We start from the raw sequence: 20,503 nt of genomic DNA on the forward strand, positions 1-20,503 counted from the left end.
TACCCCAAACACGTGGGTTGCATCTGTTCCTGGTTGATCAGTCAATTATAAATTCCAATCAAAAGCGCCAATGATTATAATGTGGGGTAAAGAATTAGATGGTAAATGCAAATATTCATGCATATAATTCCCATAAAACTATTTCTAATGAATTAATTAAGCAAACAAGCATTAATTGATGCCATTTAGACCTGCAGGCAGGCAGCGTTCTCTCAGTCAGAGCCAGACAACCTTTTTCCATTTATCTGACGTCATAACTTTATTTATTAAGCAACAGCTTGAACGTTGCTAGATCCAAATAACAGAAACATTTCCAGCTCGAATTCAAAGAATCTTGCAGCAAACACGCAAGCTGGATAAATCAAGTTCAATCATTTTTTTGAATGGAAAAAGATAAACAGCTTTAATTTCTTGAACAGGATTAGTCTTCCTCTGATGTGATTCATTCAGAAGCGTGCTTCCTCCTGCTCCTTCTCCCCTCTGTTCTGTTCTTCCTTGCAGGAGTCTAATTGGATTAGACTCTTGGACTGGACTGCAGCATGTGTTTAAATGTACTCTGCACATCGTCACCTGCGAGCGAAGCAGTGAAACAACAAATCTACACGAGCCTTACACCTGCACTGAACTGCATTTTGTTTGTAGTCCAACTCTGAACATTTTAAAAAGACGCCATGAACCTGCAGTTCTTTGGGGTCGGCCTCTGACCGCTGACCTCTAAACGAACTAGATCTTCCTCCTCTTCAGACGGCTGTCACTCAAGCTGCTGGCACGCTGATTCTCTTCCAGCTCTTTGATTCTCTGACGTAGAGCCTCAATCTCTTTGTTCTTCTCCTCTTGGAAAAACTGCAGCTTCTGAGGAAACACACACACACACGCAATTAATCCAATCAAACACACACTTCCACAGCTAAAAGAAACAACCCATTCATTCAAAATCTTTCACTCACTGATAGTTGTGAATACGTGCAGGTAAGGAGTATTTGTAGTGACTACTGATTAAATTTGTGGCTTTTTCTTTTCATTCATTTAAAGCTGCTTTGTCCTGATTGCTGCAGAAATCATTAAAAAAAGGATTTTGATTTGATTTTTATGTTGTTCAGGGCGTCCAAAACAACATCTCTACCAGCTGCAGGACCGTGGGGTTTAATGGGGAAATTTCAGCCACAAAAAGTTTGAGAAGTAATTCTGTCTTTAGATTACCATGAAATTTCAGGGTGGAGCTTGTGGTGTTCGGTATTTCCAGCTTTTCACCAGAAGGAAGAGTATGATTACAGAAACGAAGGATGAAAATCCGCTGGTTCATTTCCTTTTTGTGTCCTGATCACAAAGCTGCTGCTGCATCCAAGGACACGACTCAAGGAAAACATTACAGGATGAAACACATATATTTATGTATTATCTTGTTTTGAAAATGCTTGTTTTTCAGAGTTTATAGTCTGGACCCCAGAAGACTAGCTGACATCTTGGCATCAGCTAATGGGATCCTTTTAAATAAACAATAAACAGTAAGAACAAAATTCTATTTAAATAGCATTGTAGCCTTTACACATTTAGGCTGCATTTCATTTAGATTTTTTAAAGTATTTACATCAAATGACTACTGATGGTGCTATTCGTTATCTGCTAGACTTTCTCTGGTGTTTTGCTGTAGAATGATTTTTGATTGTCTTCCACCACAATGCTGCAGGCAGTACAGAGCAGTTTATCTCCATTTTCATGCTCAACACTGGGAAAAATAGTGTTAACCTTTGAGGTCTTTATTAGACAGTTTAATGACCAGAAAGCCGGCCAGAGAGAGCTGTGGGAAGTGTCATGCATGGTGCTTTGTGGTGATTTTAGACAGAAGACGTGACACATTTCCCTTACACACATCTACGTTTTATTAATCAGAAACAGAGAAGTAAAGTTGATGATGGCTGCACATCAAGTACGCAGTTGCATTAAAGTTGTGCTAATTATAAAAAAGTTGAATTTGGGTTAAATTTGAATTTGATCGCAACATCATGAATTCTTAGAAATGATTCTTCTCTGGACAATCAGCTCCTGGAGCTCAGATCAGACCCCAGCACAGAGCCAGCCAACTTGATCAGTTTTTTCCAGTTTCTGATGCTGCTGCACCAGCAGACGATGTGAACTGATTGTACTCGCCACAGCACACATAGAATTTATGCAACATCTTGGTCCAGACACTGAAGTTATCTCAGCTTCCTTAAGAAATAGCTTATTTAGTTTAGTTTGAAGCATGTTTAAAACAATAAGTGATTTAGAATGTCACTGTCACAATGAGCAAACAACACAAAATCCTAAATGTCAACAACACAATCTGAGTTAAAAGCCAAGAAATTGAAATGTCTTTTTTGTAATTAGTGTTAGACATATTAACTGTAGGTGAGGTTATGATGTGGAGGGGAAGGCAGGCCCATGGTTTGGGGCCAACAACAGAAAACGTTATGTCACCCTTGTGTTTGAACCACAGACTGTATATAAAAGATGGACGGAGCCTCTGTGAAGTCACCCGTATTTTTCTGAAGAGCAAAAGTGAAGCTCGTTGGGCACTTCCCACCGTCGCCATCTTGGTAGTGTCAACCGTGTCGTTAGTCCCGGAAAATCCAAAAATGAGCATGTTGAGCTGAGAGGGGGACTGTGAAGGTGGGGGTGGATGATTGACACCTATCAAACTCTGAGCTGCCTGTAGCTAGGAGCTAACCGAGCTAACCCGGAGGAAAGGTAGCTAACCAGCTAATGGAGGCAGACGGGCTAAAGCTAAGGCATGCAAAGCCTGCTAAAAACTGCGTTAGTGCTGCACTCTCTTTTCTTTCCGCGGATAATGGATACCTGTCAATCAAAAGGACACGCCTCTAATTATACTAAATTTCAAGAATAAATAACACCCAAACGGATGAGTTAGAAAAAAATTTGGCCCCCTCATAGTTGTCACGAAGGTAAACTTGATCTATTAATCCTAAAATTGATTTTTGTACCAGGTTTTAAACATGTTTATTTCTGCTGTTGGTCTTTTTAACATGGGAGTGTTTGGGGATTTTGTTCTGTTTTGGAGACAATCCCTAGTGGATGAGGGGTGAACTGCATTTTTTTTGCACTTCCGCATTGGCTTCACATTTTACTGCCGGAGGTTGCCGCTTGGTTTTAACCTGGACCTCCGGAGAACCAGAAGCATCTGATCGTCAGATCCCAGGGATCAGGAAGGACTGGGTATAGTTAGAAAGTTAGAAAGACAAGAAAAGGCAACCCATTTTAACACTTAAAAGATGAAAATAAATTTCATCTGTACAAATGTGAAAAGAGACACCATGGCTGTGTCCGAATGTCCACCCTACTCCCTAACCCCTCGTTCACTACATAGGGCTGCACTACATAGCACACTACATTGTGACTCATTCTCCTGGCGATTTGGACACGAAGCTGCCTATTTGTTCGTCGCTGCAAACCACGTGACTACCGCCGTCACCACGGCAACCACAACCAGCGTCAAGATGTCATTCCAAATCCAATCTAAAGTTGTGTGTAAATATATATTTTTTTATTATTCCTTATAAGTTGTATTTTATTCTTTGTTTGTTTGCTTATAGGTAATTTCAGACAGCTCAATTTTTTCGCCTCCTTGCGCCATGTTGAGCTTCTGCCCGCAATGCATTGTGGTCTATATTGACCCGTCTAGTGATCGGTGCCATCGATGCTCACTACTTTTCAAGATGCATTGTGGGTAATTTTGAATTTACTTTTTTCTCTCTGGACTTTCAGACACTTCGACAAAATGGCGTGACCCCTATATAGAGCACTATGTATGGAGTAGGGAGCACATTCAGACACAGCCCATGTTTTTAAAGGATAGAACCTAGATGCAACAAGAAAATGCCCGCGAGTGAGATGAGCTGAAGACAATTCTCCAGTCTTAACAGAAACCTTTGTTGCTTAAATATGATCCAGACTCAAAAGGAAGACCTGTGGTAAACAGTCTCAAAGGCAGTCCCCAAGTAATAAAAGGTAATTTTATAACCTTTAAGTCTGTGAAACACTTTAAAGGTCCCATATTATACACTTTATTCCCAATCTGAGACCATTCATTAATATCTAAATGAAATATTTCCGCCATGGTATGGACAAATCGACCCTCAGTTTGAGTGCAGCGGCTTCTCTTCACCTCCCTCTTTTTAGCAGCTTCAGAAATGTGCCGTTTATGGTGGGCGGAACCCTGGTGGAGCAGCTCAGCTGTTGGCTCCGCCCATCGCATCGCCCGTCATGAGGTGATTGACAGGTTAGGCCTTAGCGGTTACTAGACGCTGATTACAGCGTAGTGAAGGATAAACAAACGCCGGAACACCGGAACCCATTCCTGAAGAAGTTCGAGCAAGAAGACTAACAGTACTGCTCTTACCTCTCCAGCTGTGTCACGGACAGTTGGTATTGAACCTGGCTTCAGCTTCAAACGGTTGGCGAAGCCTGCTTTCCATGCACCCATGTTGTGGAAACAGTCCTCTTTGAAATGCTGGCCACAGACATGCAAAACCTTTGGAAGTTTTCCGGGTACATTTCCTCCAAAAATAAAATTAATCCACTCAGTCCTCGTGGGTTCAGTGGATGGAAGTAAAAAAACGTTTTCGTGTTCATTTATGCAGCCACAAACAGAACAGTGCTTCTGTCGCTTAGCCATGTCCGCTAACGAGGGTTGCCGAAGAGGGAAAAACACTGGGCGCTAGGTGATTTTTAGAGGGCGGGCTTTGAGAGCCGGTAGGCGGGTCCATCGCTCTGTGGGGAGTGGTTATTGTCCCTTATGACGTCATAACGTACACGCTTTCAAACAAGCTCATTTCAGCGCTTACTTCCCTAGAGGTGGAGCAGGGGGGAGAGAGAGCGCCTGAAAGAGTTTCACACTTACGGGTCTCCTACACATGCGGGGGGACCAGTATGACTGTTCCAAAACCATTAAAAAGTGAATTTTGCATAATATGGGACCTTTAAAACCAACTAAAGACTTGGTTTATTATGTTCAGTTTGATACTTTAGGAACCAACCAACCAATTAAAACTAAACACACATCACGGCTGGACTACTAGATGTACTGTGTACTGGATTTTGTGAGTCCTATTATGTGTTTTATTCTTGCCTCTGTCACAGGTGGTCATTGTCAGTGAGAATTGGCTCTCCATTGACTTATCTGGTTAAATAAAGGTAATATAGATGTAGTAGATGTACTTTTACTAGATGTAAAAGGCTGTGAGTGTGTGGCTCACCCTCTTATAGACGCTCTGTGGGATGAGGCTGGAGCCGTGGAGCTGCTGCTGCTGGCTCCACTGAGCCGTATTCTGAACTCGGGCTAACTTCGCACCAAACTGTTAAAACCCACAAAGAGAAACAGAAATGAGACAAAAGTGACCACTCCTCCTGCACTGTCTGCTCCCGTTGACACTGTTCTTATACATAAACAGCCTTTTGTTTTCTCACCTCCATTTGTAACTTGAACAGCTCGCTCTGGGTGTCCCTCTCCTGGTCCTTCAGCTTTTTCTTCAACTTCTCCAGATCCAGATCCTTCTCCTCCATCAGCTTCTTTACATCACGATCTTTAGCTTCCACTGCAAATAAAAAGAAACCACAACAGAATTCAGAGCCACAGATTGTTCCTCTGTAGCTCTTCTCTGATGCTGGGGGCTCATGTGAGGTTGGAATTTTTTTTCTGTTCTGAATCTTCTGAAACATCTAAAAACTTGAACTTTATCTGATATTATTTTATTACATTAACTTCATAGGAGCTTATGTCTGTCCTGTTAATCATATTTTGAGCATCGGGTTGGTGCTGGTCCACATTGGGTGGCTGTTCAGGGGGACCAGGTCACCCTGGACATTGGGTGGGGCCTCTGCATTGGGGGGGTTGCTCTTGGGCTCCTGGGGCCCCGCTCTCCGTCCATCTTTCCTGGGGTCAGTGCTCTGTGGCCGCGGGGTGCTCTGGCTGGGGCCTTTCCTCTGACCGGATGCATGCTCGTCCCCGTGGCGGCTGGCTGGGATCTGTACTCTTGAAAGGGGGCTGGTCTCCTGGGTCCCAGGGCACCCTGGGACAGCTCTGATCTTTGTGGTGCCCTGGTCACATTTGCACAATCTCTCAACACTACTCATTCCTATTACTTACTACCTGCATGCTGAGACAGTCACTGTGTCGTGTTGTGGGTTTAAACACCAACAACTAGTTATGTTCATGTTTTTCTTTGTGCTGCTGATGTTTTTGTTGTTGTGATGGATGTTTTTTTTTCTACAGCTCGTCTGTCTTTTTTATTGTGATCCTGATGTTTTTTCCTTACAGGTGTTGCAGCTGGTTGTTTCTTTCTGCTAAGACCGAACAGCTGATGTTACCTTATATCTGGTATATCCTTGTCTTTTTTTCTCTTGTGTCTTTACTCTCTTTTTTTCTTTCATTTTCTTTCGTTTACTTTCTCCTTTCTTACCCACCAACCCTTTTGCAAGGTCCAGAACAAATATGTAAAATCAGTAATAGAGAAATTGAAAAATAAAGAATGATGCCTAAAGTTCCACTTGGCAAAACAAATTTGTTCAGCACAACAACCAGACCATCATTCTGCTGCTATGATGCTGGACGGGACAAATAAAAAAAAAAGATTAAAAAAAAGAAATGAGACCTCAATGTCTCGATGGGTAAAACCTGTATAAAGCTAAATAAAAATAAATCTGTTTATATAGCACTTTTCATACAAGTTTACAGAAATAACAACAGAAAAAGAAAAGTCAAAAAGTCTCTGTCAGTTTCTGTCTCTCTTATACACACACACACAAACACACACACACACACAAATAACAAGTAATAAGTAAAGAAATTAAATATAGCACATAGATAGAATTAAAAAATCGAACAAAGCATAAAATACATATAAAATAGAATAAGATACAAATTAAAAATACTTTTAAAAGCAAAATTTAAAAAAAAGGCCAGTTTAAAAAGGTGATTTATGTCTCGTTGTCCTCAGGTCTTCAGGAAGGTGTTTCGCAAACATAGACAAGGAGAAAGTTCTCTGAAGTTCTCTTTAAAAAGAAAAAAACTGTCCTGTGACCTGAGAGCTCTAACAGGCTCATAATGTAAAAGCAGTCCAGATAAAAACCAGTAAATAGAAAAGAGAGAACTGAAACAGGGTCTTAAAGAAGAAGGTCTTCACTGCTTCAGACGGTTCCATAGTGAGTAACTGTAGATGTGCTGACTGTTTCTCTCTCTGAACTTCATTACAGTAACTAAACATTCAGTTCAGTCCTGGTTGAGCTGTAACAGGATCTCTGCCATCCAGGTGTCATTATCAGATATACAACTTTCACGTTTATCTCTTTCATTGTTTATTATCTTCATGCGGAACTGTTCCTTCCAATTTTGTTGTGAACGCTAAATGAATAGAACTAGTAGGTGTGGTATGTACACAGAGACCAGGTCATGCTGTGAGCAGCAGTATTTAATGACGTCTTACACTGAGTGAGAGCCTCCTTGTGGGCGTCCTCCACCTCTCTGCTGCACTGCCGTCTTACAGTCTCCAGCTCCCTCTTGTGTCTCTCTTCTTCTACTCTCATTTTACTTAGCAGCCGCAGCATTGCAGCCTCACCAACCTGATTTCAGCGCAAACACACACACACGCACAAATACAAACACAAACACACACACCGGAGATTTCAAAGCCAGATTTCCCCATTTTTTAAAAATCCACCTACTTGCAGGCTGCGTAGGATCCTCGTGTCTTCTCTGCTCTCTCAGACGAGGAAGCAGAGCGTTCTGCACTGCAAACTCTACATCAGTGGATTCTTCTGACAACGTTTCAGATGAAGAATCCTTCAGGTTCCTGGAAGGTCCAGGCTGCGCTTCCATCTCCTGAGCTTGGTCTACAGAGAAGGACCTCTTCATCTTGCTTGTTGTCACAGAAATGAAATGCCAGCCAGCCAAGATGCCGATATTTAAAACTTTGGCTCCCACAGGACAGCAGTGCTGCTGCATAAACCCACTAAGTATTGCTTTTGTTTTCCTCACTGTGGCCTCTTTGGAGTGCAGCCAGGGCAGGGAGCCATGTTTTTATTTACTTGTAAACAGTGCAAGTCTGCTAAAGAAACTTTGTCTGATATAACAAGTTCTACTTTCAGGTAAAACTAGGGTCAGTCTCTGCAGCTTAAAGACAGGAGTCCCACACTGCACTCAGTAATACTGTCACAGAGCATAACAGCAGGTGTTTCAAGCAAAGGCCTTTAATGGGAAATGAAACCATGGTAACCAGTGAAATGACTATTTTTCTCTAAAATAAAACCCTGATGGTCGAGATTAAAATATGTGGTTTTAATGGGAGTCTATGACCAGAAAAGATAGCAAATCTAAATCTGTTGACTAAAGAAAAAAAATGCAGCAAAATCAATTTTGTCACTAATTTTCAGTATATCTAAGACTGATCTTGACATCTATTTTCAAATGGTTAAAAATCATTTGAATGTTTCCATATTTGGTATTTTTATTAGGACTGAAGACGACTGAAAGACCCCTGCTAAGAACAGAGAAAAGAATTATAATTCTGTCATTTTTATAGCACTTTTTTGTCCCACTTTAAATCAAAAGGATAGTAAATTTGACCCCGGTGACCTGTTGACCTTCAAAAGAAAAACATTCTTACTTAAAATCATCCCACATGGGGCAACCCAACAAAAAGGTGACCAAAAGTTGAGCGAAAAATGACCTAAAAGGACAAAAAAGTCCCTGATTACCTACAAGGTTTAAACAAACATAGAGGAATGCAGCAGACGTAAAGTCCAGAGTTCATAGAGTTCATGATATTTACTCTGCACCAGAATTATGATTTCTTCTCAAAAGTTGTTGTTTGAAGTTATGTAAACAACCAAATTTAGTTATATAAGTATTTGGGAATAAAAATGAACAGTCAATCCAATATTGTTTAGTTTTGCATGTGTTGGAAGCTCTCTCATGTCATAATAACATGCTCCAATGTTTATTAAGTACTTCAGATCTCAAAACAGGTGTAACCTCACTCCTTAAAACGATCAGCCTGAACAGAGGTGTGAATTAATAGAAGGAGCTGCTGCAGTATCTCTGTTATTTTGACCAAAGCATACCAGAGACATTTCATTAAGACTTCAAATAATTATGTCAGCTTGTAGAAAAAATAAAGGCCAGAATATTTATTTCACTCCTGCTTCTGTTCTCACCTCCACTGCTCTTTCGTTCTGTTGTTTCACTTCCATTAATTCTGTCTTCAGTCTCTCGTTTTTCACTGAAATACAGACAATAACAGAGCATTTAAATGCTGAGAATGATCAATAACTTTACTTAAGATTCATCAGCTTTTGAGATACTGTTTTTTATATTCTCTAATCTAAAGCTATCTGTTATTCTTTACTATTTTTTAATTTTTTACTGATTTTAAAAACTATTTGAATAATAATTAGGTTACATTAGTATAACAGCATGTCAGTATGACCCGTCACAGCAGACATTTTTACTTGTCATATCAAGAAAACACAGGTGACATGAATGAAATAAACAATGGCTCAGTTTCACTGTTAGAGCATGGAAAGGGGACAGTTTAGAATCATGAGCTAGCATTATTTATACCCTGCGAATGAGATGGATTTACTTGAAAACAATAATAAACTTCACACTGTGAATCCATTTATCTGTCATAAAATACACTCAGTGTCCACTTTATTAGGTCCAACTTGCTAGTACTGGGTTGGACTGCCTCTTTCTTTCAGAACTGCCTTAATTCTTGGTGTCATAGATTGAACAAGGTGGTGGAAACCTTCCTTAGAGGTTTTCTCCTTATTGACATGACAGCATCACAGAGTTGCTGCAGGTTTGTCGGCTGCATCCATGATGAGAATCTCTCGTTCCACCACATCCCAAAGCTGCTCTACTGGACTGAGATCTGGTGAGGAGGCCGTTGGAGTCCAGTGAACTCATGTTCTAGAAAGCAGGTGGAGATGATGTGAGCTCTGTGACATGGTGCATCATCTCGCTGGATGTAGCCAGTGTTGTGCAAGTTCATGCGTCTCATGAATTAGTTCAAGGTCCAGTTCATTTCAGTTGTTTTAACTTTAAGTGAGAATGAAAGACAGAAGAAACCTGTAACTAACCAACTAACCTGTTGCTGGGAAATCACAACAGTGTAATATGGATTGTTTGGAGCTGGTGGTAGGAGGTCTTGCCCTTTCCTTATCGATTTTTTTTATTGTTGAGGACTTGCAGATATCCTCTCCAACTGGACGAACGCTTCAACTCCACATGTCTCTTCAAATTACAAGTCAGTGAGGCTGACTTGCTTTTTAAGTGCAGGCAGACATAACTGGCATAGAAACGTTTCACCTTTCACCTCCACTTGCCATTTTAAGAGCAGGACTGCACCGACGTTGCTGAGGAGCGGTGCCGGTTAAAACGCATGGTGATTAATGCAGTGTGAAAAAGTTGTAGCACCTGAAAATGTAAACCTCACATGATATGAATGACTTCATGTTATTTTACAAATACATTCAACGTCCACAGAAAAATGAACGTGCTCAATGAACACGTTCTTTTGAACCCATTCATGCACAATTCTGGAAGTAGCCATCAGAAGATGCTACACTGGGTCATAAAGGGATGGACATGGTCAGCAACAATACTCAGGTAGGATGTGCTGGTTAAATTATGCTCATTGAATCCAAGGGGCTCAATGTGCACCCAGAAAGTATCCCCTCACCTGTACGCTACCATCAACCTGAACTGTTGATACAAAGCAGGATGGGTCCATGCTTTCATGTTTCCACCTAATTCTGAGCCTACCACCTGAATGTGGAGCTGAAACGGAGACTTGTCAGACCACGAAATGTTTTCCATCTTCTGTTGTTTATCTGTCTAACAAGTACTGTGCAGCACAATGCAGAAAGATGTGTTTGATTCATTTTGGATAGATCAAGCTAAAATTAGCATATTGCTAATAAGAAGGATCCGAACGATGGGAGTGGGGTCTGCACATACTGAACTCATGTTTAAAGGTTTGGTGATGGCACGATTCAGACTAGAATACGCATACTGTAAAATGTCTCCACTAGGGGTGTTTGCAATGTATTATGTATAGTGGTTCAAGAATGACTTGTTCTTTGTTTTTGAGGGAAAAAAAACTGCTTCAGTTGTGGATAATTTAAAAATCTTTTCTAAATAAAAAATGTGATTAAAAAAGTGTCTGTTGAAAAGGTCTATTGTCCAGTGTTGTGTTGTGAATTGTAGCCTCAATTCCCGTTCTTAGCTGACAGGAGTGGCACCCCTTCTCTGTAAACCCTAAACATGGTTGTGTGTGAAAATGCCAGCAGATCAGAAGTTTCTGAACTACTCAGATCAACAACCATGCCACGTTCAAAGTAACTTAAATCCTCTTTCTTCCTCATTCTAATGCTCAGTTTGAACTTTTGTGCAAGTCATCTTCACCACGTCTACATCACTACATGTGTTGGATTGCTGCCATGTGATTGGCTGATTAGATATGTGTTTTAGCAAGAAATTTAACAGATGGACCTAATAAAGTGGTCAATGAGTGTGTTTGTTTAACTTTAAGTGTGCAGGAATACTTTCCTCATATTCTAAATACACACATTTCATTAATAGAAGTTGTTCCAGCTACCTCTGAGGTTGCATTGCTCCTGCAGAGTCTGCTGCAGTTTGTTCACCGTGATGAGGAGGCTGTCTTTCTCTGCAAGAAGACGATGGAAATTAACAAATTCACCCAGATTCGTTTAAGTCCCTTATATTTGTTAAATAATTAATCTAATACTGTTCAGAAAGTTAAACCAGCCATTACTGAATGCTACAGGGAGTCATTAAACATCTGGCTTTAAATCCAATGTTTAATCAATGTCAGCTATGTGCAAGTCAGATTAATGTAAAAAAAGCTGAAAAATATTAATAATAGTAACATGTCAAATTACAATATAAACTTAGTTTTTCTTCAGCATCGGCCAGTTTAACTCGATGCTTTAAGACTGAGAAAAGCAGTTTTGACTGTCATTAGGCAAAATTACCAGCAGGGGGAGACAAACATACACCAACTCTCCCGCTATACTGACCTGTTTAGAAAATATTTTTTATTTTTTTATTCATTCATTTATTTATTTATATATATAAAAAATGCTAATCCTCACCCTCAACCAGACTCTTCTCCTTCATGAGCGTGAACTTCAGGAGTCTGTTGGCATCCTCTAACATGACCTCCAACATGGCGTTTCTGCCATTACTGTCTGTAATTTTCTGATTGTTAACAAGCAAAGAGGGACTATTTTAATCACCAAGAAACGACCCGCTAATAAATCTGGTCAAAATATTGTCAAACTCTAACATGACATTTTAACTTTATTGTGTAAAATTAGCTTAGACGAGATGCTTAGCGCATGATTAACATTTTAAAGGTGTTTTCTACAGTTCTAACATCTGTATGTAGCAGCGTGGTTTTATCTGCAGTGATTTGGTCATTTAGCTAGCTAACGTTCATCTTTACCTGTTCCAGCTGAACAAAATCCTCCATGAACTTGTCAAGATTAACGCAGTTTGGATTTGTCATCTTTTTAATCTCAGATGTTACAAAGATATGGTTTATCGTTCCTGTTTTATCGCCACTTTACACCTTAGTTAGCCAGGTGGTCCTTAGATGTCTAATCATTAGCTGGAATGTCCCAGCGCGAGCTCTAACGGTTTGTCGCGAGGAAGCTTGCAGACACAGGTGTTTGTTGTTTTCTTTTTTAAAATTCATTCATGTATTCATTATCTGACCTGCTTCGGCCATTAAGAGTCTCGGGGAAGCTGGAGCCTAACCCTGCATTAACAGGTGAAGGATACACCTGGAAAGGTCACCAGTCCATCACACTTACTCCAACATGCATGTCTTTTTTCTTTATTTCCATTTTAAATATTTCTAAATGCCCCACACACATCAATAGTTTTTTTCATTATTATTTTTAATATCAGTCAAATTTCTCTTCCATAATTTTTATCCTAAATACAGTCATTTCTAGGCAGGGCCGCAGGTCAGTTGGGTGCCTAAAAACAACTGATTTGAGGTGAAAACCCCTCTCTTGATCTTCTTTATTTCTAAAACAAATGCTCACAATTAATTTTCTCTTAATGTTCTCAAACTACAGGCTCTAGATACAGGCTAACATCTGTAGCACTACAAGAGTATCACAAACTGGAGCACTGTAAAGGGAAATGTGAACAGAATGACAAAGCCTGTGCCCCCTCAGTGGAGGGGGTAATTTTAATCATGATCAATATGCAACTTTTCTTATTTACATTTGTTATAACTGATAAACAATATTTATTAACTACGTGACCTAATACATGTCTGAAACTCAGAGATCAGGAAACCTGTAAATCAGCACAGTGAGCAATGACGTCATATTTAAGATGAGTTAAGGGGGCTCTTCTATTCATGTTTTCTTCAATATTCTAAGTGTTAGAGATGATTGCAGTGTTTTTTCTTTATATACTTATGTATATAAATAATGAACAATGGGTGGTTCATCTTTACTCACCACTGATCTATGTAAACAAACTTGTCTAAGCTAACATGATATACCAGTACAGTTGTGTGAAAGTTCTTTATTTTCTCAATATTTTGGAAAAAAAATACAATAACTGTACAGATGTAACACTCATGACCACTTATTGGCATAATAAGCATGTGCTTCAGCCAATACCTTTGATTACATTTATCAAATTTTTCTTGTTTTTGTGGTTTTATTGAAAAAAAAAAGTTGAATGTTAATCAATAAACAATGTTATAAAACAAACACAAAAACATATTCCCAGCTTTGGAGGCTGAACTCAGCATGAAATTGATCTAACTGAATAAAAAATATATAATAATAATGACAATAATAATAATAATAATAATAATAATAATAATAATAATAATAACAAATCAATACAATAATATCAATTAGATATATAATATCTAATAAAAATATATATGTTTGATTTATAAACGTAATAAGCTAATACTGAATGTGAGATTAATCCACTTCATTTTTGCTGTCAGCTTTGAAAATATTTCACAGTCTCAGATCATAAAAGAAGACCACAATAGTTTGAATTGAGCACACACACACACACACACACAGAGCATCTTTGCTTCTCAACATGCGAGACAGACAGAATTAGGTATGGTAACTGGTATAAAAAAGCAAATATTAGCAGAACCAGAGAAGAACCCGATCTGAGACATACTTTCCATCTGTTTACAGAAACCGAACAACTAAAGAATGAATACCGAACCTAACTTTATCTGTATGAGTCTAAATGAACGAACGCTACATGTATCATTCAAAGCAACTTCATAAGACATTAACTTTTGCCAGTCAGCTGGTTGGGGGGACTCTTATGACCCCCATCAGTCCATAAATTGACTACAGCTGTAACAAATGCATTTAAGCTATTTAAGAAGTAATGCTGAGGAATATATGGTTTTAAACTTTGATGTTCTTTTCAGCTCCAGCTTTCTTTTCATGCTTCGGACCTTCAGCTATGTTGCCTTTAGAGCCTTGTCAGATAATGCTGTTAATTCTGAGGAGCAGACATGGTGGCGGGACCCCCTCAAACTATTTTAGGCAGGTTGACATTCAGCCTCAGACTTGCAAACGTCAATGACAAGGAACTGCTCTGCCTTGAATTTGTCTTTTTTTTTTACACTCTGTGACTGATTTATGGTGTGATGCTTCCCAAAACATCAGGAGTGACGTAGCCATCTGGCGTCGGCATGGTCTTTAATATTGTCAGGATGGGGCCCGGTGTTGGGTTCGGCGTTAGGAAGAGGCTGTTCTGTCTGTCAACGCCCTCCACCACAGTGTAGACAGGAGCAGGGGGCAGCAGGGACATGGGAACGGTGTCAGATTCGCAGTGAGGTGATCGGGATAGAGAGCTGTTAAGCTCTACTCCTGTTTGGAAGGGTTCACCACGGCCCCCTGGGGATGATTCTGGGTTAATGCTCCCTGCAGTGAGCTCTGAGGTGTAGTCTTTGGAATCTGCATTCACCACTAGTAGCTGAACTTCATTCTTTTCTTCTCCCTTCTCCACCATGACGTCTTTGTCTTTGCTGGTGTTTGTCTCCACCTCAGTCTGTTCTTCAGGTGACAGCAGCACATTACCAGAAGACCTGACCTCGCTGACCTGCGCATACATGGCCTCTTTTCCCTGGGCTACTAAAGAAGGCTCTCCAGATGGTGAGCCTTGGTCCCCAGAACTTGACTTAGAGCCTGTCTGGCATGGCAGGTCTTTACTCAGCATCTGGTTTGGGATGGGAGGATGGAGAGGCGATGCATTTGAGTCGCTGAGGAGATCTGGGTCACAGCAGCTGGAGCGGCCTGAATCATCATCTCTGAAGCCAATTGAAAGAGGAGAGCAATTAGAGGACAGGGAGGGGTCCATGAGACAGTCTGTGTCCAGATCTGTCAGCCTATCGCTCGGCTCCTCGATGTCTAGATCGATGAACTCCACCCAGGGGTCATTGTTGTAAAGCTCTGGCCTCAAATCAGGGGGACCACCCAGGATTGATGTCAGCTCTCGCAGCTTCCCTTTCTGTTAGAGAAAAGAAATGAAGTTGACGCCTTCAGCTTGTGAGTTTTGTGCTCTAATTTTATATAATTGACAGTTCCAACCAGCAAAATAACATTTTTACACAAGTTAACAACAGAGGTTTGGAATTTTTAAAGCATCTTAATGAAAAGCAGTCCCTGCAAAACAATGGTCAGATTCTGATCCTCAAGTTTATCCCACATTTGTTTGACAAAATTATGACTGAGCTAAAGCTAAAAGCAATCAAAAGAGAATTCCCACAGTTGTAGTCCATGTTGCCATCACTTAAAGCTCTTGGAAATGCTCTCCATCTAAGACAAAACAAGCAGCTGTTGATCCTGTTCTTATCTGTCTTTATGGGAGGCTTCATAGTCAAAGCGAGTTGTTTATTAAATGGAGAAAAATTACATTTAAACTTTAAAAAAACAAACGAGGTAGAGTCAGTGTTAAATGGCTGATGGGTGAGCAATTTCAGTAGTAACTCGGAGCGACCTCATAGACTTGTTTTGCTATTATTGGTGGACCAAAGGGCTCAGTCTTTTTCTGGTCCCAGTAATAGCTGTAAAACTAGCTGTACAACTGCTTCCAAGTTGTGAAAAAACTTAATGTGATGGAATTTTGTTTATGCACTGTGTCTGTAGACCCTGAAAATCGTTTCTCAGAAATAACTTTACACTGAGAGCTTTTTAGTGTAATCTTGCATTTACTTCAGCCTCAGTTTGTAAAGGCTCTCAGCAGCATCAAGGAGGAAAGGTTTACATGCAGATATCAGACAGGAGTCAAATCTTTGAAACAACTGTAAGATAAATGTGTATTTACTGAGATTTTACAGTCTAAGTTAAGAGATCTAACTCTTGTTAAATGATCATTGGCAGGTAAATGTCACTCCTGCACCAGTAAAGTGTCGTAGCATGGGTGTGCTGCATACCTTAAGTAGTTCTGGGTCAATTCCTCTTATTTTAGGCCCAGGAACAGGAGGCAAAAGGATAACCATTAACCTTAGGAAATAAAAAAAGAAAAAAAGAAGAAAAAAGTAAACATTTATGCAACAAAAATATGAAATTTAATTTCTTCATGTCAGATCTCATAATATCAGCAGTCATAAAACCTTTTCAGTGAGGACAGTTGCAACATCAGAAATATCACAAGTCTGTTAACCCCTTGATGTCTGTTGTCGCAGATTTGAAACAAACTCCTTCTGGCCTCGGTTTATTTTATCCATTTTTATCAAACTGAATTATTTATCTATGTGCTTCTACTCATTCTTATTTATAGATTTATTTTTTAAAGATTATTTATGATTTATCTCTATTTATTGTTATGAATTAATTTAATATTTGTGTATTTTATTTTATCCCAGTCTTTTTCTTTTTGTTATTTTTTACTAGCTTTTTTTGTATGTACTTTGTTTTTTATATAACTAAATAAATTCAAGCGTTAAGCTTGACATTCTGTCACCAAGACCATCCACATCACCATTATGTCCGTGTACCTCATTTCATTCATATGTGAAACAGTGCTGGAAAGAGTCAGTGTGATAATTGTCATAAAGCATCTTATATACTTTTCTATTAATTTTAAATACCACCTATTTATGTGGCTTTCTGTTTTTTTATTGTATAGGTATACAATATTGATCAGGTGAACAAGGAGGCCATGTCATTATTTTTTCTTCTTTTAGACCTTTTCTGGCCAGCCACGCAGTGGAGTACTTGGATGCGTGTGATGGAGCATGTCCTGCATGAAAATCATGTTTTTCTTGAACGATGCTGACTTCTTCCTGTACCACTGCTTGAAGAAGGTGTCTTCCAGAAACTGGCAGTAGGACTGGGAGTTGAGCTTGACTCCATCCTCAACCCGAAAAGGTCCCACAAGCTCATCTCTGATGATACCAGCCCATACCAGTATCCCACCTCCACCTTGCTGGCGTCTGAGTCGGAGTGGAGCTCTCTGCCCTGTACTGATCCAGCCACGGGCCCATCCATCTGGCCCATCAAGACTCACTCTCATTTCATCAGTCCATAAAACCTTAGAAAAATCAGTCTTATGATATTTCTTGGCCCAGTCTTGACGTTTTATCTTGTGTGTCTTGTTCAGTGGTGGTCGTTTTTCAGCCTTCCTTACCTTGGCCATGTCCCTGAGTATTGCACACCTTGTGCTTCTTGGCACTCCAGTGATGTTGCAGCTCTGAAATATGGCAAAACTGGTGGCCAATGGCATCTTGGCAGCTTCACGCTTTATTTTCCTCAGTTCATGGGCAGTTATTTTGCGGCTTGTTTTTTCAACACGCTTCTTGCGACCCTGCTGACTATTTTGAATGAAACGCTTGATTGTTCAATGATCACGCCTCAAAAGCTTGGCAGTTTTAAGAGTGCTGCATCCCTCTGCAAGACATCTCACTATTTTTGACTTTTCAGAGTCCGTCAAATCTCTCTTCTGACCCATTTTGCCAAAGGAATGGAAGTTGCCTAATAATTATGCACACCTGATATAGGGTGTTGATGTCATTAGACCACACCCCTTCTCATTACAGAGATGCACATCACCTGATATGCTTAATTGGTAGTAGGCTTTCAAGCCTGTACCGGTTGAAGTAGAACAACATGCATAAAGAGGATGATGTGATCAAAATACTCATTTACCTAATAATTCTGCACACAGTGTATTTGAGACTGAGTTCAGTCTGTGCAGTTGCTTCCACTGTATGTCTCCATCAGCATAAAGCTGCCAGGACGCCAGTATACAAGACTACAGGGCTAGTAAGCACTGAAAGGAACTTTCCATTTGTCCCTCATGTGTCTCTTGGGTTTTCCTCCCTCTCTTGATCCGACTTTGTTGACATTGTAAAATAAGACAGCACTTTGTAATGCAGTGTGTAATATAACTAACTGTCCCACCACTGATGTTTGAGTTGATACTTAGGTCCTGTTTTGTTGTCAAAGTCCACCATGATTTCATTTAATTTTATCATTAAATAGGGGAATACATATTGATAAACTCTGCTGTAAATGCACCAGGATAAGGTAGAAGAAAAAAGAAATGTTATATTTAATCTGTTGTCTCTTGAACTCTGATATGTGATGGCTTGCTTTACAGAACAGTGAAAACCACGTTAGCAGTTTTTTGCTCATGTTATCGCATCAGAAAACTGGGTCAGATCTTCAGTGGTTCCCTTCAAAGCAGAAATTAATTTCTCTTTGTAGGTCAGGCCATTGTTAAAGAGACACGATGGCCTCAGGTATCACCTACCTGATACCTACAATGCAGCTTTGCCTCTCCTTGTGATTTCACTGTAACTCACAGATGTGACCGAAACAGGATGCTCATGCAGGTCAACAACTCACATGTGACAATGACCAAATCACTCACAGAAAGAGAGGGCGCATCTATGACATACATATTTAAGACTCTCTAAATTTAGATTATATTATTAAAAGTAATGTGTAGCAGGTTTATCAGTGCTACATCTTACTTCTACTAGGCCTCTTTTTGTGGGCAAGATGTCAGTTTTAGGGCCTTCATTTTAGATGATAACTGTGAGTACTGCTTTCCCTCATGGAAAGCCAAGCTGTGTTTAAGGTGTATAAAACTATGATGAGAAAATGGGCTAAATTGTTATTTTCTTGTTATATATTTCTACACTTATAGTCACTACAGTTGCTAAGCTCCACTATGATCAAATAAACCCTGTGTTTGTGAGGAGGGTGAAAGCATTTGAAACTTTGCTCGTGAATATGTTTTAGATTTCTGATCAGGTGGTGTCATAAGGAACTGCTATTGAGCCATAAGATTGGTTTTCAACAAGAGAAAAATCTTGATGATTGTAAAACACTTACTTTTCTTGCTGTGATATGATGACAAGCATCAGGATAGTCACTAGAACCAAGGCTCCAAATATAAGCAAAGCCATCCCTGGAACTCTCGACACTGATAAGAAAGAAACAGAAATTCAAACAGACTTCTTAAACTGCATTGTATAATCATATTTGTAAATACTATAATTCTAATATTTTCTAACATTATCTTTGACATCGAGTTTACCTTTACATGGGATGTGGACAAACATGGACTCGCTGAATTCTCCAAAATGTTTTCCAGCTAGCATTTTGCATCGGACCCGAACCTCGTGATAGGTGTTAGTTTGAAGCCCAAAAAGGGAGCGATGTGTGCTTTTCACTAGGTCAGTCTGTGTTGAAGACATGGTTTCATATTACTTAGAGCAATACAGTCTTAGCTAAATAACACAAGCAATAAAGGTTTACAGTGAAAATCAGTGGCAATGCATTTGCGTTAAACATGCTTCCATTAGGTAAAGTTATTAGACAGCAGGGCAGAAATTTCTATTGCTATGCGGATGATACTCAAATATTCATCCATGAACCAGTAGTTTACCAGTTGGTAAGAATACAAAGATATCTAAAAGGCACATTCAGACAGACTGAGGTTGTTGTCTGTGGACCTGAGGGTCTCAGGAAAATAGTGTTCAGCTATGTAGTTTCCCTGGTTGGCATTAACTTGTCTTTCATTTCTATAGTGAGAAAGCTTGAAGTTATTGTGGACCACGATCTGTTCTTTGACACACATATAAAACCATTTTTTAACACTGCCTCTTGTCAACTACATAATGTGCAAAAATGAGGAACATCTTGTCTTACGGTGATGCAGAAAAACTAGTCCATGAGTTTCTTTAAGTTTGGACTACTGCGATTCCTTATCATTCTGTCCCAAAAATGCTTTAAAACGCCTCCATTTGATCCCAAATGCTGCAGCAGGGGTTCTGATGAGAATTAGCACCAGAGATCATGTTTCTCCAGTTTTAGCTTCTCTTCATGGGCTCCATCTTAAATCCAGGATAAATTCTTATTGTCATATAAAGCTCTTCATGACCAAGCTAAAATCTCAGTGTTC

General features: G+C 39.7%; 2 protein-coding genes across 3 annotated transcripts in view; both read right to left on the bottom strand.

Moving 5' to 3' along the window:
* Positions 1-3: 3 nt before the first annotated feature.
* LOC121630284 (coiled-coil domain-containing protein 152-like) lies at positions 4-12,751 on the bottom strand. 2 transcript variants are annotated; one of them, XM_041970482.1, is made up of 9 exons: positions 12,525-12,751; positions 12,172-12,277; positions 11,655-11,723; positions 9,208-9,272; positions 7,479-7,614; positions 5,464-5,591; positions 5,253-5,351; positions 678-852; positions 4-570 (listed from the first exon to the last, which is right to left on the bottom strand). In XM_041970482.1, the coding sequence occupies exons 1-8, from the start codon at positions 12,585-12,587 to the stop codon at positions 724-726; spliced, it is 795 nt and encodes a 264-aa protein (XP_041826416.1). In that variant the 5' UTR covers positions 12,588-12,751; the 3' UTR covers positions 4-570; positions 678-723. The 2 variants fall into 2 exon arrangements, with proteins under 2 accessions (XP_041826416.1, XP_041826415.1); XM_041970481.1 differs by having other exon boundaries at positions 4-852.
* Positions 12,752-13,609: 858 nt separating this feature from the next.
* ghrb (growth hormone receptor b) overlaps positions 13,610-20,503 on the bottom strand; it is a 35,499-nt gene continuing 28,605 nt past the window's right edge. The window contains exons 6-9 of the mRNA XM_041969383.1: positions 19,637-19,781; positions 19,432-19,522; positions 16,524-16,593; positions 13,610-15,598 (exon numbers count right to left, since the gene is read on the bottom strand). Coding sequence (XP_041825317.1) covers positions 14,726-15,598; positions 16,524-16,593; positions 19,432-19,522; positions 19,637-19,781 — 1,179 coding nt within the window. The 3' untranslated portion in view covers positions 13,610-14,725. The remainder of the gene's footprint in view (positions 15,599-16,523; positions 16,594-19,431; positions 19,523-19,636; positions 19,782-20,503) is intronic.

The sequence above is a fragment of the Melanotaenia boesemani genome, chromosome 19 (assembly GCF_017639745.1).
Source record: "Melanotaenia boesemani isolate fMelBoe1 chromosome 19, fMelBoe1.pri, whole genome shotgun sequence".
Lineage (NCBI taxonomy): Eukaryota > Metazoa > Chordata > Actinopteri > Atheriniformes > Melanotaeniidae > Melanotaenia > Melanotaenia boesemani.

Bases quoted from the DNA above. Each gene is read 5' to 3' on its own strand.
- LOC121630284 (XM_041970482.1), bottom strand. From the start codon at position 12,587: ATGACAAATCCAAACTGCGTTAATCTTGACAAGTTCATGGAGGATTTT. The intron at 12,278-12,524 runs GTAAAGATGAAC...GTTAACAATCAG, and splicing joins ATTTTGTTCAGCTGGAACAG to AAAATTACAGACAGTAATGG. The intron at 7,615-9,207 runs GTGAGAACAGAA...CGCTGAAATCAG, and splicing joins AGAACGAAAGAGCAGTGGAG to GTTGGTGAGGCTGCAATGCT.